At 42.6% G+C, this 18,513-nt stretch overlaps 1 protein-coding gene across 9 annotated transcripts in view; it reads left to right on the top strand.

Moving 5' to 3' along the window:
- The window catches only part of LOC146189346 (sodium-independent sulfate anion transporter-like), a 141,753-nt gene extending 126,674 nt beyond the window's left edge, over positions 1-15,079 (top strand). For 6 of the 9 annotated variants that reach the window (XM_084604198.1, XM_084604196.1, XM_084604193.1 and 3 more), the window contains exons 11-20: positions 969-1,029; positions 1,223-1,278; positions 2,182-2,322; positions 3,326-3,384; positions 4,561-4,647; positions 5,627-5,803; positions 7,590-7,655; positions 8,768-8,855; positions 9,789-10,025; positions 11,676-15,079. In XM_084604198.1, coding sequence (XP_084460324.1) covers positions 969-1,029; positions 1,223-1,278; positions 2,182-2,322; positions 3,326-3,384; positions 4,561-4,647; positions 5,627-5,803; positions 7,590-7,655; positions 8,768-8,855; positions 9,789-9,943 — 890 coding nt within the window. In that variant the 3' untranslated portion in view covers positions 9,944-10,025; positions 11,676-15,079. The remainder of the gene's footprint in view (positions 1-968; positions 1,030-1,222; positions 1,279-2,181; positions 2,323-3,325; positions 3,385-4,560; positions 4,648-5,626; positions 5,804-7,589; positions 7,656-8,767; positions 8,856-9,788; positions 10,026-11,675) is intronic. The other 3 variants (XM_084604195.1, XM_084604202.1, XM_084604197.1) reach the window with 3 other exon arrangements.
- The last annotated feature ends 3,434 nt before the right edge of the window (positions 15,080-18,513 follow it).

Genomic DNA, 18,513 nt, shown 5'->3' with positions numbered 1-18,513 from the left:
TATTTATGGTAGTGGTTATTATGTAAGTGACAGTGTAGCAGCTTTGTAATGTGTTGCTTTTGAAGTATATGTAAGTTGTAAATATGTATATGAACATGTATGCAAAATATGTATGTGAATCTAAATGTTGTGAGACTCATGAAAAGACCAGGCTGTATCACAAACTTACCCATCTCTTGTGTTTTGCATACTATAGTAAAGTATTTCTGTAAGTGTGCCAGGAATGGCAGTAAAATTCCTCTTTGTTGCCAATAATTTCTCGCCTCTGTTTCAAACATTGTTTTGTGCTTCAGTAGTGGGCAAAACATAGTCAAGGTGCTGCGGCGACGACTTCTCAATTATAAGCAGAATGTAAAAAGCACCCGTGCGTTGTGGGTTATCAGTGCGTGCCGAAAAACTGGTCGAAATTTCGAATCCTCCACTACACCTTTCCCTCCTAGCCTAAGTCAGTTTGGAATATTATATTATATATTATATTATATTATATTTATTATATTATATTATATTATATTATATTATATTATATTATATTATATTATATTATATTATATTATATTATATTATATTATATTATATTATATTATATTTATTATATTTCATGCCAGAAGTGACTAGAGTTAATGACATTGTAGTGGAAATCAAGAAAACAAAATGGACATGGGAAGGGCATGTAGTTCGACTAGAGAATACCCGATGGTTGCTTAGGTTAACAAACTGGATTCCAAGGGAAGGTAAGCATAGCAGAGGGCGGCAGAAAATTAGGTGGGCGGATGAGGTTAAGAAGTTTGCAGGGGTCAAGTGGATGCAGCTAGCACAGGACCGGGTCAATTGCAGTAATACGAGGGAGGCCTTTCTCCTGCAGTGGTTACAGTCCAGCTGACGATGATGATGGCCTCGTATACTATACTGCGTACTAAACTGTACTATTGTTGAATTTCGTGATGACTCTTCAATTTCTCTTTGTGCAGGCATCTGCAACCTGATGGGTTCCTTTGTGAGTGCATACCCTGGAACGGGAAGTTTTTCGAGGTAACTTTCACAGTAGACGCTCTCTTTGCCAGAATTTTTATCTGCGGATAGTCTAGGGGAGAGGCTGCAAACAGTATTGCTTGGGCGTTTGCTTGCGGAAGCTTTCCGTCTTTGCTGCGACCTGCTTTGGCTACTGTTTGTCTGCTGCCGCAGGGTATCTCTGCCCACGTAACGTGCACCTGTTCTTTTCCAGGACGGCTATAAACAACAACAGTGGAGTCCGTACCCCCATGGGTGGAGTCTTCACAGGTGGGTACATTCACCGAGCTGCAAATAAACATGCTGGGGTTTAAACATTGACAGACAAGAGAGTGATTGAGGAAGGAGACGTGTGTACTGCGCTGTGTGTTTTTCTGTCTGTGTCACTCCTTTGTCTGAAACCTTATCGTGAAAATTTGTCGATGTCTGCAGCTAGGAAGTGTGTGCTGTTTAGAAGTGGATTTATAAAAGGATATGTTAAAAGACAGAGATTATTATAGCTTGTGGCCTGCTCTGTGGTCTATACTACCAGAAAAAAAAAAAATGCCATCATGGATGTTCTTTACAAATTCATAGTTGTTTGAAATTGGATTAAAAAGAAGCCTCACATGCAGTAATAAGTAGCATACTGTTAAAAGCCTGTGCAGACCCCTTCTTGGGGTTGGACATCCCGTACATGTTGTTCACTTAATCGTAGGTTTTCAAGCTTGTGTGTAAACATGTTTTGTCATTTAATCTTGCTTGTGCATTTTAGCATTCGTCCTGCATATATCTCTTCTACCCTGTTTTGGTTGTTTCAGACGGTGCAGTTTTAACCGATGTGGTTATCATGGTGCCATGAAGGTATCTTGTTAACCAATACTGTAGAATTATGCTGTATGGCATATAACTATCAACTGTACCTTTCTAAATAGTGCAGGCTGTGCTGGGTTTAAGGCTGAGCCTCATACGGTAGTACTCCCCACAGCCGGGGTGTACCTTTGGCAGATAAAAGTTGTTTCGGCGTGACCGCTTCCAGCTATTACTGGACTGTTTAAATTTCAGGCCTTGGGAGAGGCTGTGACATTTTATGTAGAACTAGTGATAGCCGCGCGCGATGCAGCAAACCTGGTTCTATATCATAAACCATAACCCGAGGCATCGACCTGACTGTCTCTCCGGATGTGTGTGTAGGTGCCATTGTGATAATGGCCCTGGTGTTCATGGCCCCCTACTTCAAGTACATTCCCAAGGCCTCCCTGTCGGCCATCATCATCACGGCCGTCATCTTCATGGTGCACTACCAGGACGTGCCGGCCATGTGGCACACCAACCGTGAGTCCACCTCTCTTGGTGCGCTCACTTGCAAGTGGTCACCAGGCTGTTCACATTTTTAAGCAATCCTGTTTACATGGTGCAGGGCAATTCCGCAAGTGGAAATAACTTTTACGTTTGAGCTATTCCTTCATGCAGCAGTGGATTTTATACAGTCCATTCTTAAGGCCACTTAACCCAAGCAATAATTGGAGCTTAACTACTAATCTACTAATCTATTACCCCTGTCACAGTGATAGGAGCTTGAGCACTAATCTAATACCCCTGTTGCACGGCGCTTGTAATCCGCATTGGGTCGACGCTTATTGAATTTGATGCAGAGTGGGAGGTTGTTACATGGCCAATTTCAGACTCAATCAAACCTCGTCCTGTATTGGCTCAGTTGTGATTCCCAAGTGTGCTTGAGGTTTTTGAGCACAGTCGAAAGCTGGTAAAAATGCCATCACTCTTACTGAGCTTCAAACGAAGAGAAAATTAACCAAATAGACACGCGGATATTATTGGGTAAATTGATTCGAATGCATGACAGAACAGTTTCAGTGCACTTGGGCTGCTTGTACAAAAAAAATATCATTTATAAATAATCTCGGCACTCTGCTCTACTGTCAATGCACACATAGAAGACATTGACAAGTTCGTCAGTTAACGCTGCGACCGCTTCGGCCGAGTCTTCTCACAAGCCTGGTGAAAGTGTGTTGGTGACGAAAAAAGTTGAATCGAAACTTCCGCGCTTTCACAGGGACACCGACTGAGAACCAAGTTTGAATTGTTGAAAAACTTTATCGTAGCATCGTACACTTCAATCATGTTTGAAATCCAGTGTGACAGAGATATTAGCGTTTCCTTAATGTGTGATGTACCCTATGCATGTATTAAATTATTTAAAAGTGATATCATTGGGACCTAAAAAGTGGTTCGTTTGATTTTAGAAAAGTGCGCAGAGCGATGAGCTGCCGTTCAGCTAATATAGATCTTGCCTGTTTTTATTTTTTATTTCATGCAGGAGTGGACTTGCTACCGTTTGCAGCAACTTTCATCGTGTCCTTCGTCCTTGGACTGGAGGTATGTGATGTATTATTGATTTACTGTAGATATACATTCTTGCGTCAGACGAGAGTGATTTCAGGGACCTTGCTTTGAAGCCGAAGCTAAGCGCTGAATATATTTTGTCAGTATTAAAATTTATGAAAAGAAATGAAGAGAACCAAAGTAAGATGTTTTACTCCCATTTGTGAAGTGGATATTCTATACTGTTTTTTTAACGGATATGTCTCGGTAGGCCTGAATATATATGTCAATGGTGGGTGAAAGATAGGCTCTACTTATATTTTTGTGAAAATTGTGCCACCTGTACTACTTTGCACTGTTTCCCCCCTACACTAACTAATGCCCCTGTTAGGGTGCTGTAGGTACCTGAATAAATAAATAAATAAACAAATAAATTAATAAATAAATAAATAAAAAAATACTGCATTTGAGTAGGCGCATGCAGAAAGCTCTGTTAATAGCACAGTAGTGCCAGAGCTCGAGATTCTGAAAATCGTCCCATTATGCATTATGCATATGATGATCGTTCCACTTGGAAATGAAGGGATCTTGGCTACTCCACGTGCATTGGCTAACGGTGAAAGTGAGCTGACGGTAACTGTGAAAAAGGTACCATATTTATGCAAATGCAACGCGAGTTGTTTTGGCTCAGATTGTCGGTTTCAGACTGCACCTCGCATTATGTTTAGAACCAAGGTACGAACATAACGCGACTTTGTTACCCCGCTGCTGAAGATACTGATGGCAAGCTTCACCGTTGGGCTCATAAGTTGCTAGAACAAGCCGACTTGCAAGCCCTTGGCTATAGTTGGCTTGAATAGTGTGAGGTAGCGTTATAATTGTAATATTTCCTTTCTTAATTTTCTTGAAGTGATAACTCTCCTTGGATTGTGCTTGCTTTGATGCTGCTTACATGTGAATATTCTAATGATGTGTAATGCGATTGGTCTGCAGCGAATATGTTGCTGATATATTTTGGTATTGCATGGAGGCAAGCGAGAATGCATTCTGATATTTGCCAGTTACGTGTGCTTGGATTAAATGGCCGTATCTTATCAGCAGCGTCATTGGTGGCGAAGGGCGAAGACTTGCTGCTCATGAGGAATGTTATGCAGCCAGTGTTCATTCTGTTTGAGGAGTGTCTAGAACAGCTCAGCCACAGATCACTTGGTACTTTTGTTCCCTTTTCAGTATGGCATCATCGTTGGCGTTGTGATTTCTCTCGCCCTGCTGATGTATGAGCATGCCAGGCCACGAATCAAGGTTACCAAGAAACAGGTACTTTTCGCATTTGGTTACCACTTGTCGGATCGCACGCATCGTACGTATGGAAATTTGCATTTCAACAAGTACTGTGTTTGGCAGTAGGAGTTCTTTCCTAGCAAATGAGAATGGTAACCTAATCCAGAGGTAATCTAAGAGAGAACTAATCTTGAGGTTGTGACTCAGAAGTATTGGTACCATACGCATGTGAGCGTCTTGGTGTTTGCCGACGTCTAAAGGGAATTTCTTCAGGTGGGTAGAGAATGCAGACACTTTGCTGATTGTAATCCAGTTTGTGCCTCTTCTAGATATACAGGAGTTAAGGATGCTTGCAAATAAGTTGCTACTGAGTTCTTGCTTACATAAAAATAAGAAAACTTGTATTACTTTGAACACAAGAGCTGCAGTAGAATCTCGGTGATACGAATCACACGGGGTCGCGAGAAAATTCGTATCTCCGTTTTAATTTATATCATCCGGCAATTCGTATCGTCAAAACGAACAAAAATCAATGTGCAGAAGCATGGAACGGCATTTATGCCGATGCCTTTACGGGCGAGAAGCTTGATTTATGGCCGCAAAGCCACAGCTCGCCGGTTGCGCTGCATACGGCGTAAGAGGCGATCGCGGCGTCGGCGGCGTGTGGGCTGCATGCCTGCGCGATCACAACGTCTGCAATCTCCACACGCTGCCTCAAGCTGCCCCCTATGCGTACAGTGCAATAATGATCACGGAGTCAGTAATGCGGGCTGTGTGCACCCACTGCATGTGCCGCCTACAACAGTTCATGAGGCATAGACCAGCTGGCAATCGCGAAGTTGTTTCTGGATCTTAGTGGAGGCACACGATCAGTCTAGCTGATAGTATCTAGTTTTTCTCATGAAGGTTGAGGGCTGGTCTTCTCTGAACCATTCCGCAATGCAATGTATACTGGTGGCATGGCTGCATTTGAAACTGCTTTCTGCCTGTGACATATTTGCATTTCTGTTTCCAGACAATCTCCGGAATTCCATATGTTCTCGTGTCGCCTGACCGGACTGTGCTGTACCCGTCCTCGATGTACGCCACAAATAAGATTGCCAAGGCTCTTCCCGAGAGCAAGGACGGCTCGCCACAATTTATCGTCTATGACGGCGTCCACATTAACGTCGTTGACTACACGACTAGCATTGTAAGCTCATTGTTCTTTCTTTTTGGAGGGCAAACATTGTAAAAGGATTTCTTAGTTTTCAATATGGGATGTTTTAAAGCAAATGAAATGCTTTACTTTGCGATATTTTGGTCCCATATCGATGTCAATGATAGGCAGTACAGTCGACGCCCGACGAAAAAGTAAACAAACAAGATGGCGGCGGCGGTGCATAAGATGTGTGGCAGTTGGCCTGGCTGATGCTTGGAATGTCCGAAAAATTGAATAGCCCTTGTTAGAGTGTCCGAAATTTTGAGAAGCGTAATACATTGACTTTATATGGCATTGCCTGGTGCCGGGAAAAAGTTTGAATAATCAAGCATGTTGGAAAAATCAGGTGTCCGAAAAATCAACCGTCGACTATACTGCAGAAATGGCAGGTTTTAGCGTGTACGATTTGCTCGAGTATGAATGGGAATGTGTTATCCGCATTCATTTGATGATTGCCTAATAAGTGTATGGCAAAACTGCACCTTTTGTTTCGTCTGAATAACAGTATCTCTGGGCAGATAATGTCCAAGAAATGTTTTCAGCCTTCACTTAGAAGTATAGTAATGGCAAAATTTGTGCACGCACACTGGTTCTTCCCTTTAATATAAATCCCAGGTAGTCAAAGAGCAATAACCTTTGTTTGTAAAAATAATGTGGTTTCTCGGTCAAGCTAGCCTGCAAAATAATGGCATTAACAGACACTGGAAGACGCCCACATTACAACGCTGCTTGCATGCACTGTCATGTCACGAAGTACCGTATTTACCCTGATAATTCTCGCACTTTTTTTTGTGGAAAATTGATGCTAAGTTGGGGAGTGCGATAATTATGCGGGGAAAATTTTGAGCAAATGTTTTGGAGTGCTAAAAGCAAATTTAAATAGGTGCGAATCGAGATTCTTAGGTCAGCTATTGTAAATATAACCATAACATTACTTTCTAGCAGAACTTACCCTTGTTATAAAAGTACAGTGTCGCCAAAAGCACAAATTGCTAAAGCACTTTATTTACCGCACGCAGCCTCATCATCACTCCCCGCGTTCCGTGGTATAATGCTTACAGCAGACCATGCAGTTCTACTCTCGATCAGAGACTTGATCAGAGTCCGTATCGACACTGCAGTCGCTGTCTTCAGTAGCGCACTACGTAGAACTCGTTGACGCCGAAGAGCCTGATAGCAGCGCGGTTGCTATGCTGTAGCCCGTAGTCGAAAGCTTTCACCTTAAGAGCAGCTGTATAACTTGCTTACCACCCCACCGCAGTGAGGCACCAAGAACAAGGTAGACGATGGAACAAAGCAAGTAACACGGACGGGAAGGAACAATGACGAGACGTGGAGACACCTCGCAAAATGGCGACTATGAGCATCATGGAGGTTAAAAGAAAAAAAAAGACCATAAGCGATGATGATAATATACCCGAGCATGCTATTGCCGCCTGGTAGCACGTGCACACGAGGCCAGCTAAAGTAGCGCTCCAAAGATGTCGCTTGTTACTATTAGCAGACGACTCTCACGGTGGTAATATTGGTGGTGCGATGATTATGCGAGGAAAAAAAAATCGGATTTTTTATGCCCAATATTGGGGGGGCGAGCATTATGTTAGTAAATACAGTAATGTCACAAAGTCTACTCTTTCACAGGTAATGTCCGCTCTTGTGAAAAGATTGACCGCTGTAATTTTATATTTTACTAACGCAGTTTTCATGGTACCGCATTAGTATCCATGCTTGGAGCTTAGTGAATAGTCTTACAATTCATGTCTTCTTACATTTACAGGCTTTCAAGAGTCTCAGCGACAACTTTGCGAAGCAGCAGGCAACATTGATCTACATTAATCTCAAGGTTTGTTGGTTTTGTATTGTACGTTGCGCTGCATTTCCACAAAAATAGGAGGATTTTAACTGGGGCCGTGTCATCGGAAAGTAGCGACTCATTTTATTTTCTGTAGGGGTGTACGAATATTGATAATTTCGAATAAAAATCTAATACGAATATGGGGGATCGAATATCTGATAACTGGAAAAAAAAGTGGAAAATACTAAAAATAACAAACGCTGTTAGTGTTGTTTATTTCAGAATTCACATGATATTCATAAATAATATTAAATTAAAATTGCACAGAACACTATATCCTACTGAAAAATCCAGTATACTTTTTTTTTTTTTTTTACCCCGCCGGGGTGTCGCAGCGGTTAGGCCACTCTACTACTGTGCCCTAGGATGCAGGATCGAATTCTGACTGCGGCGGTTGCTTTTCGATCGAGGTGAAAAGCAAGGTGCCCGTGTGTTGTGCGATCTCAGTGCTCGTTAAAAGGCGTTCCCAGGTGGTTGAAATTTTCGGAGCCCTCCACTATGGCGTCTCTCATAGCCTGAGTCACTTTGGGACAAACCAAGCCTAAAGGGATGCAGAGGGTATATTGAAGCTCACATGGTTCGGTACATGACCAACTAACAATGGACTGCTTCTACTGCAAAAAAAAAATAAACTGAGCTTTTGTAAGCTAGAAAAGGATTAAAAGATGAATTGTAGGGATTGCCACAGCAAACCAATTCAGCAGGCAAAGTGCGGCATGTGAAAATATTCATCACCAGAATATCTGGTTGTAAACTACACCACAGCTCTCTTGTTACTCAGAATCATCCAGTCCTTTTTGAGTGTAGACAAGATGAGCATGAATTGATTGGTGGGGAGTATTTAAAGTATAGTTTTCTGATTTCCTTGGAAGTAAATGTTTCTCTTGCTGCCGGAAAGACATTAGCAGAGTCGGAGATCATGGAATCAATTTTTACTTTCGACGAACATTGGGTGACTTGGACAGCCTAGCAATTCGAGCGGGAATTGCTAGGCTCAAAGTATTTTTCTTTTTATAACCCAATTGGTAGAATTCATTGTGTGTAGATAATTTTCTTTTTGTACCATGTTTCGAGTGTATGTTGCCTTTCTCTCAATGCAGCCATCTGTGGCCGACGCTTTGCAAGGGGCTGGCCCCACTGATTTCCACACTTGCAAGTCTGATAAGGAGCTCGATTCTCTCATCTCTGGTGAGTCTCCCAATTCAGGCACAGTCTTCGTATGGCAGCACATTATACGCCTGTTTTGTGCAAAAACTACACGGATTTCACCAAGCCTCCTGTGTGCTGCCGTTTGTGCTACCCCAGCATCTGCATGCTAGCCTCACACTGCTTGCTTACTGAAAAAAATAAAATAAAAAATAAAATAAAAATATAAAAAAATGTGCAGCAAAATGTTTAGCGAGCTTAGAAAAAAAGCTTAGAAGAAGGTTTGTGTCGACAGTTGAAAAATTTCGCTGGCCGAAATTTTTTTTTTTTTTTTTTCGAGCTGAATTTATGCTCTTGTTTATGGTAGAGAGAAGGACTAGGGCAGCCCACTTGTGTGCATGCGGCATGCAAATTGGGATCGTACTACTGTACAGAGCGAAGCTTAACGAAAAACGAAAACGAAAAATGAACATTAACTAAAAAAATCAGGATGGTTACCACTGTGTAACTAAAGATTCAGCGAGAGCTTTCGAGGCGTTTTTACTTCGCATTAAATGATCCGAAGAATTTCAAAGTTGCGCTCATAAATATGTGCGCAGTTATCGACCGTTGTTCATAATTTCCTAGGCCACTGGGAATAGGGAGGGAAGTAAGTTGCACTGCATAGATGTGCAAGAGTGGCATTGTAAAGTAAAAAATACGAAAAACGAAAAACAAAAGCTTCTACTGATGCAGTGTTAGCAGTGACGTGACCAATACCTTGGATCATGGAGAAAAAAAAAAACGAAAAAAAAAAAAAGGAAACCTGGTCTTTGAGACAACTGTCAGAGTATATATATATATATATATATATAATATACTGGGAGATTGTCTGGGTTGCATTTCTGCTTGCTGTCAGCTTTTGCATTCTTTTTTTCCCCGTGCTCTCGCTTCTGAGCAATGTTGCTGGCTCGGGTGCGCTTGTTGTGCTTTCAGCATCTCGCTGCTGTGACGCCAATCCAGCTCTCTTGCGGGCACAGAGGTGTGGAGGCGAGGAGGAGGCATCTAGCTCTGATGATGATGATGATTGCAGCGGCGATAAGAGTGAAACCGTAGCCTCCATGGCTGCCTGCCTTCCCGCGAGAGCGTGACGCTCGCAGTTTGTGGAGGCCAGAGTAGCCGGTCGTCGTCACGGCTACACGAAAGGCACAAAGATTGGAACGCTGGGAGCTTGTAAGGACGCTTTGCGTATTGAAGAGCACGCCTGGTCGGATGCTGAGTTTGCATGGAGGTAGAGGAAGAGGCATGGGCTATGCACGTTGGCTTGGGATGCTTTGGCTGGTTGGGGGTGCATGTTAGGTAAAGCTGATTAACTTAATGACGAAGAGAACCTCAATGTGTTTTCTCGCTGTTTTTTGTTATATATATCTCTTGTATCAAAAAGAAGGTCAGATTTTTTTTTTTCTTCATGGTGCCTGGTGCCCACTGTGCATTTAAATCCAAATCTAATATGGTTCATGTTATGAAAAAATTGATATACATTATTTGCTTTCTGTTGATTGATTTGGGTTCGCAGTGATCTTGTGGGAGGTTTTGTTATTCCCGGAAAAAACAGACTAGAGTTTGTGATTGAAAAGGCACCTTGGCTTCAGGGTAACAGGGCGGTGTCTTCGGCCATACAGTTCGTTTGTGTGAAAAGCTTTACTTGCAGTTTCCTTGTGAGACAACAGAGGTCACAGCACTAAATTTGAAAAGCAGGAATAAATATTTTTTTTTTTTTTTTTCACTTTTTTGAAACGTTTATATAGAAAGGTCATTCTTGATAGCAGTTCAGGGTCGTGTTTTTAATCGAAATGCATTTTAATGCTCCTGTTGTTTCCTTAATATAAAATAATTTGAAGTTAATATAATTTTTTGAGCTATGTTAATAAATTAGTAGTGTATAGCAGGAAAAAAAAGCACTTTCTTCTTTTAAAGAAGTATGCTGTTAAAGAAAATAGGCAGACTGTTTGCCTGGTTTGAGATTTTGGGAGCATCTCGGTTCTGCTTTTCTGGTGTAAAAAAAAAAGGTAGAAAAAAAAGCTCTTAATAGGAAGCGCTGCATTGTTAATGTCAACAGCAGTGTTTCTTCTTTTTTTGACGCTGCAGATTCAGCATTGACATATTAAAGGCAAGTTCTGGTTAGTGCAATTAGATTTATAGTTAGCTTCATAGCATGAACATGATGCAGCATGCAGTTGTAGTCTTTACTGGAGAGTGCATGTGGGTAGTCTTCCTTTGGGTAGCCTGCGTGCTGTTATCTCTAGTAACTACTTAGTTCTTTAATATTGTTGTTTTTTTGTTTCCTCGACGTTTTCATATCGTCATGGCAAGGGACGTACGGCAAATTAACGGTTGTGGCGTTATCCTTACTGTGCAGCTTTTTGCAGAAATAGCAATGCACATACCGCACGTTGAGCTGATAAGTATTTTTTCTAGAAAAAATTCACTGTAGAGAATACATTTAGGCTCGTATCAAGAGAAGAGAAAAATATGGAATACCAAGGATATGCATGTACAAATAATGTATTTGTAACTGAGTTTACAGGAGATATCGGAATGTTATTTTTTCAGTTGCTGATGATAATTTAGGAAAGTTAATAAGAGTTTTACTGCATAGTATAAATGCAGAATTTATGTTTTCAGTCTGTTTCCCCACTGAATTTCATCAAACTGTAAGCTGTCGTATATCTAGATTAGTGGGGTGCTAAAGTTATCTAATTCTCGGTTAATATTCCACGTGGAGGTAGTAGTTGGTAAAGCTTTCCTTTTTTGCGTGGTACCTTCCTATATTATTTACTTGAAAACTCTTCTGTTCTTTCCTTCCGTTTTCTGGCGTCATAGACTGCGTGTCGCAGTGGAAAGGCGCATCCGCGGCGCTTGGCAACGGCTCGACGTCTGAGCACTCTCCTCAGGGAGCCTGGGGCGACCCGGCCTCTAACTCGGCGCCTCTGAATGCCACCGATTCCTAAGACACTGTCAGCCTCTACGTAGCTGAACATTCTGCAATACCTCGAGCGACCATTTCTTTTTTTCCTATCACGAGGACCAGGTATACACCTGTTTATACACTAGGGATACACCTGAGTTAAGGAACTGGACGTGCGATGGGCCTGTCTGGCAGCCGGCGCTTCGGTACCTGCCTTCGGCGTTTTGGTGCGGGTCTTCGTGTGTTGCTCGTCGGGCTCCAAGGATGAATGTTGAGTGTTCCGTCAAGCTCAGCTGTGTTCAGTGTGCTTTAAGGTGTGCAAGGTCTTGTGGGCTTAAAATGCCACAAGCAGTTCGTGCTTGCAGAGGTTCAAAACCCACGAAGGGCTGCCTTTATGTTTGGGTACGCAAACACGCAGAGTGGTCCACGAAAACTATATTGGTTCGTGTGGCAGACCAATATAGCTCTTTTTACATGCAGCTTTTTTCAAGAACGTTCTGGGTGATTTTTGAAGTTTGTGCGTGCAGATATCGTAAGGATCCCGTGGCTTGTGCCGACGAATTTCCTTTGTGGTGGACACAGCAGTTTCTGTTAGCAATGCTGCTCCGTACCTTCAGTTCTCAGTACCTGTAAGCTGGGGGTTTTGTGCAGACTTTTTCGCAGCTTCTTTTTTTTTAGATGCAGCTCATTAGCAGTTTGCGCTTTTTGTCAGTGTTTCCTTGCTCTCTCTTCTTTTTTTGCTTCGTTGTTTTCTGAATTCGACATCTTGAATCATGTGTAATTTGTCACCTTGTCGCATGATATGTGTAGCTATTATTGGACCACCGAGATGTCTGTTGAACTATTCTTGGACCATTCTGGGACCATTTTTGGACCTATATGCTGGCCCCACTTTTTAATGTCTTCTGTGGCTGAAGTGCTTGCCCTGTTTTAAGGGTGAATGTGCTAGCTACCCTCTGCAGTGAAGCTCAAGGGGGACCACCTAGTCATCAAACGCTCTTTAGTTTCCTATACAGGGCCTCTTTTTTGTTTGTTGTTTGTTTTTCTTGAAACCCTGCATTGTGATCATGTTGTTTGTTGCATTGTAAATATGTACATAGTACCTTCACTAAGCCTGGGGCAGCAAGACAGTTATGAAATGGTCTACACGATTGGGCATCTGTTTTTATCGAGCCTATCATTCGTTGTGATGGAATTTTATGTCGCCAGCGAGAGCTATGGCTTATTTTATTGCACGGCAAATTCTGGCAAATGAAAAAGATTTGTGCTCAGTGATTTACGGTTTGTGGGAAATTGGTCCGTTTTTGCTAACCTCCAAAATTTAACAGAACTGTCATTTGCGAAACCAGGTTTGGGTCGTATGGTCGTTGCAATGATAACTTCGTTGCATTTTTGTACCATAATTTTCACTCTGCATTGCTGGCCATGAAATTGGGTACGCTGTGACAGCTGGGCTGTTGTTTGCACCTGACGTCAACACTGTGGAAGCAGCAGCGGAACTGTTTTGCAACAGTCCAGAGAGGAGGTGTTTTGACCTCCTCCTCGCCCAATGGAAAGGCCTATACTTGTGAACCATGGAAGCTGCGTTCTGTTAATAATTTGTTTTGTGTTTTTGTTGTTTTATAGTTCCCTGGGTTGCTCAAATCCCCGTTTTATGTAGCTAACATACAGTACAGTCCACTGTTAAGACGAACATGCAACCGCATGGCTGCCACGTGAGCGGATGGCAAATAATGTGTCAATGCTTAGGCATAGTAAGGGGCACCGCCTGCTCTTCCCATGTATAAATGTAGGGCCACCTAGTTGCTGGCTGCAGCGCTTCGCAAAGCTCATAGGCCATGGAATAGCATGTTTCTTTTAACAGTAGACCATACTGTACATACCTGTGTTTATAGCTATATCTCGTTTTGTATGATGCTCGCAGAAGTACTACTCATCATACCTCTGTAACTCTAAACTTTAACTTCTGCCATGTTTGTTTACGTTCTAATTCCTAAACACAAGAGAATTAAGTTTAGAGTAGAATCTTGCTGATGTGAATCTCGGTGTGTTGCAGAAAAATTTGTGTTATCCAAAATATTTTATCCAAAACAAAATGTATATGCAGAAGCATGGCAGATACATTCATGCGGATATGTTTATAGTTGATGGGCTTTATTTGTCTATATGGCCTATGCTGGAGTGCTGACATTACATACAGCATGTCTGGCGATAATGATGTTGACTAGGTGTTGGTATCATTCGTAATGGCATAGGAGAATGCTCTTAAGATCCAAAACTCTGAACATGATGCGCCATGCTCTCCAGCTAAGCAATTTAATGAATTTGCATCAGCTGCATTCATATCGTCGAGATTCTGCTTTATTTATGCTGATAATCCAGCGCTAGAAATCGAAATGAAAAATGTGTGCCTTTTACGCTGTGCCAGTGGTATGGCTTTTATGCAGGGGCTTTTCCAGGTGGTACTATATAATCTGTTCTTCAACAATCTGTCCCCTACTTGTGAGGCTCAAATGGTTATATTTGTTGTGCCCATCTGAAAAGACTGGTGTGTTACTTGTTGTAGAGGGCATCTTGCCAATTTCGCATTCTGTTTTTACCATTGCAGAGTTCGTACTTGGTACTGGCGCAAGTTGAGAGCCGTCAGTCTGTGTTGGAAAAGTGCGCCGACATTGCTTTCCCCCTGTGCCTTTGTTGACAGCTGTGCTGTTCGTTATCTAGTTTATGACTTATTTGTTAGCAAAAACTGACTGAACACAGCTAAGTCCTCCGTGCTGTGCATGGAGGAGCTTTTAACTAACCGCAGTCTACTTACTATCAAGGATAGGCGCACAAAGTAAGGATACTTTAACTGTGGGCTCAGCACTTTGCTCGTGTGGTCTCGTGAGATTTCCTATTGAACAAGATCTTTGCACTGACATGGTACAATTTGCACTCGCGCAAAGAAGGGATGCATGAATCATGTACAAAACCGAGGCGACAATCAGTGAGACTGTGACGAGGCAGCCTTGGTGCAGTATTTTGCTTCATAAGAGGGTGCCTTACCAGCTCCTTTCATGTCTATGGTGGGCTGTCTCACTTTTTCTTCTCTGCAGGGTTCTCACTGGCAAGCATAACACAGTGCTTTTCTACCAAGAAGCTCACATAACTGTTCTCACAGACCACTGCTGAAGGGAATCGTATTAAGCCGACACGGTGTATTTCAGTACACAATTCCGCTACATGGATATTGTGTACGACAATCAGTCTGGTGTGCTCTATTGATCATGCCTGCTAGTCTTGCTGTTCTTTATGCAATAAAAGGTATATTTATGCAGTAGTACGTTGTTTGACTGCAGTAGTACGTTGTTTCACTACGTGCATTAACTGTGTAATACATGTCACGGTGTGGCTGCTGTTGCCCCCAAAACATTCTGCTAAATTTTGGGAACAAAAGGACCACTTTCGATTGGCCTTCTTCGTGCTGGCCAAGCATTGCACATCCAGAACAGTTATGGCAAACGGGGGCCCCCATAGAGACGGCGTGTAAAGCACGTGCCAAACATCTGCAGTCTGCTTGGCGCTAATGACATCCTCCTCGCCCGCAAGCTTGAAACCACATTATTCTATTCCCTATTCCCATTTTGTATGCAAGAGTAAAAAATATCTGATGTGGGCCTGTCCTCAAATTCAGATGAAACAGGTTCAGGTGCCAATGTTAACTTCGCTGGGTACTCCTAACTCCTAAAGCGGCTGCAAAGAATGGGTATCTTAAAAAAAAAAATCTAACCAGTGTAGTCAGAGAATGATCTTCCTAATCTTTTTGGTTGTAGTACATATAAATTTGACCTATTTTAATTTGCGATCCGGAATTCTTGCTTTGCAAGACCGAGCAGTGGGTTTTGTTGGGGTGACTTGGAGTCTGATCCTGAGTTTCGATTGGACCTCGACGGTGCATTATCTAGGCTTGCTCTATCCAATAACTGATTGGAATACGATGAAAGTTAAATTCTGATCCTATAATTTGCATTTTGAATAATTAGCACTGTACTACTTAGTCCGGCCAAGCTTCACAGAAATATGTGCATAATAAAGACCATTAATTCAAACGCAAGTCACTTTCTCTACAAATAAATTGAACTAAGTGCCACTGCTCTTGGTCAGCCTGGCTCGCAACATATAGTAGGGGAAATTTCCCACGCTATAGTGAGCTAGAATTCGCTATTGCCCCCGAAATAAGGCTACACAGTCACGTGACTGCGTCGCCTCTAAAGCAGACAGAGAATTTATTAACTGTAGAAATATAGAACAGGTAAAAAAATATACAAATGGCTTCATTCGGTTAATCACGAAATATCTTGCAGTAGCACGGCGTTTTAACAGGATTGTGTTTTCTATGTCTGGCTGTATGGCTGTGTTTACGGTTTTGCGTCATCACGAATTTGCGCGCACGATTACGTTCGAACGAAGAAGTTCATAAAGAAAAGAATGATTGCATCAAAAATATGGGAAATTCAATCATACGTCGAAATAGCCGGAAAAGATGTCGCCGTCCGAAGGGGGTCACGTGGTACTCGACTTCCGGTGACGTAGGTCTGACTTCTGGTGGCGGGAAATTGAGATGTTTGACAGGGAACTAGCAGGAAAGAGCAGGATTTGCGTGCACAAACGAGTGGAAATAGTTAAAAAGTGTGTAAGGAGAAGTAATCAGCCAATTGCAGTCGGAAAAATGCCGAGAGCACTGCAGAACCCATAAATGCGAAAGCCTGAGCGTTGCTGCCGCACACGGTATGTGCGGACAGAAGTAGAGAGAGCGCCCAGACCAAAAATGATGATGATGATAGTGTTAGCTAGTTCCTTTGTAACGGGTGGACACCAGATTACGGTAACCAGATTGGTGTCCCAAAAATCTGAGGGTCAGCGCCGCCTAGACGAGCCAGCCGAAAGCAGAAAATCGTCACGCGCACCTGCCCAAGTTCTAACCCACAAGGCGCGAGCCGGTGCAGCGTACACACCGGACATCCTGAGTCAATGGGGCAGCTGATCTTGGTTCGGCGCCAACTGCCCTGCTGACTCCGTTGACCTGCAGCACTTGGTCTGGACCTGTCCTGGCACGGCTGGCCTCCGCGCACGCTGCACATCTGCTCACCACATTCAGAGTTACGAAGACTGGACAGCCCCCAATACCAACGCCAAGCGCAAGCTTAATGCTCTGCTAGACTTCATGTCGGTGTCTGGCGCCCTCAACCTCCTCAACTAACCCATTCCCTTCCCTTCTAGGCCTCAGGTCATCCTTATGAATAAAGGTTTTTTTTTTTTTAGTCGGTATTTATTGCCTCACGGCATCAGTAGGTTATGAGATGAAGGATGAATAAATGATTAAATGAATGGAAGAAGGTTGGCTGATTTTATGAAGTCCAGAAGTGAGCGATGATGAGGTCCCTGCGTCCAAGTGACGTATGAGGCAGGATTGGTTGCTGAAAGGCCAGCTATGCTCAGGTGCCGAATTCGTGTTGGCTTGAGTGCTGGGCAGCCCCACAGCAAGTGGTGGATGTCGGCCTCGACATTTTCGTTTTTACAGATCGGGCATCCTGGGCGAGGATATAAGTGTTGGAAGTATGACCACGTCCTAGTGACAGCTGGTGTAAGGGCAACACCGACCCGGATCCTCCTAAGCGCAACTCAACCTGCCGGCGCGACCCTCCCTTGGCTCCGCATGCATTTTCACTGTCCCAGCGTCACTTTCGCAATAATGATTATGATCGGATAGTCGCGCTCTTTATAGTGAGCGGGATTGTATATGCGCGGACTGGGACGCGTATTTGGGTTTGCTCGGGGAGGTGGCTCCGCAATAGAGAAAACGACAGAAGACACGAAGAAAGCGGGCTGTTCCGACTAGCATCTACCGCCCCCAGAGGCAGCGCAAGCGGTTCAGGTGTCCAGAGAAAGAAGTGTGACAGATACTGCGCCTTTCCCTTCCTGTGAACCAAATATTATTATTACTAGTACTACTACTAAAAATAATCAATAAATCAATATTTATTGTGCGCAGGAACAACCATGTGGTCTTCGTGCTGCAGCACACACACACACACAAAAAGAAAATGCACACACGTTTTGCACAAACAGATAGAACACAAAAGAAACAAATAACACATGAAATGAAACAGATGAAAAGGGTGACGGAAATCAATGAGAAGCATGTTGTATATACACAGTCAGAGAACTGTAGAACACATATATCACGAAAAAAAATATAGAGAAACAACAACTGACATTGATTATAGTAATAGAAATATACATAAAATAAACCATTTCAGGCGAAACAAGTGCGTGGTACTTTAAAACACAGGCTGGAAATACAGAGAAATACAATAAAGAAATAGAATTGAACGCGGGACAGTAAGATTCATAAATAAACTTTAAAGTTAAAATATAAATAAGAAACGGATAAAAAGCAGTACAAGATACTTTAAGCAGCACTGAACAGGAAAAAAAGCAAAACGTGAAGTAAATAAAATAAAATACTTAGGCTAGAAAGGGGAAGTTATATGTGATAAATACAGTTTAGAATCGTCCAATGTAAATGAATAGAGCGAGTTTTGGAGGACGTCAAGGTGAAGACAAAGATTTAAACATCTGCATTCTGTCAAGAGGGGAATGGGAATGAAGAAACGGAAAAACTTGACGCTCTTTCGCGGAACGCGCAGAAGGATGCACTCTAAGAGCTGAGGGCACATAATGTGGCCATAAAGGAGTTTGTACAGAAAAAGT

The sequence above is a fragment of the Amblyomma maculatum genome, chromosome 5, assembly GCF_055883805.1.
Source record: "Amblyomma maculatum isolate TAMU_Amacu chromosome 5, ASM5588380v1, whole genome shotgun sequence".
NCBI classification, from domain to species: Eukaryota; Metazoa; Arthropoda; class Arachnida; order Ixodida; family Ixodidae; genus Amblyomma; species Amblyomma maculatum.
Note: the sequence above shows the minus strand (reverse complement) of the source record. Positions and strands in the feature narration are given on the sequence as shown.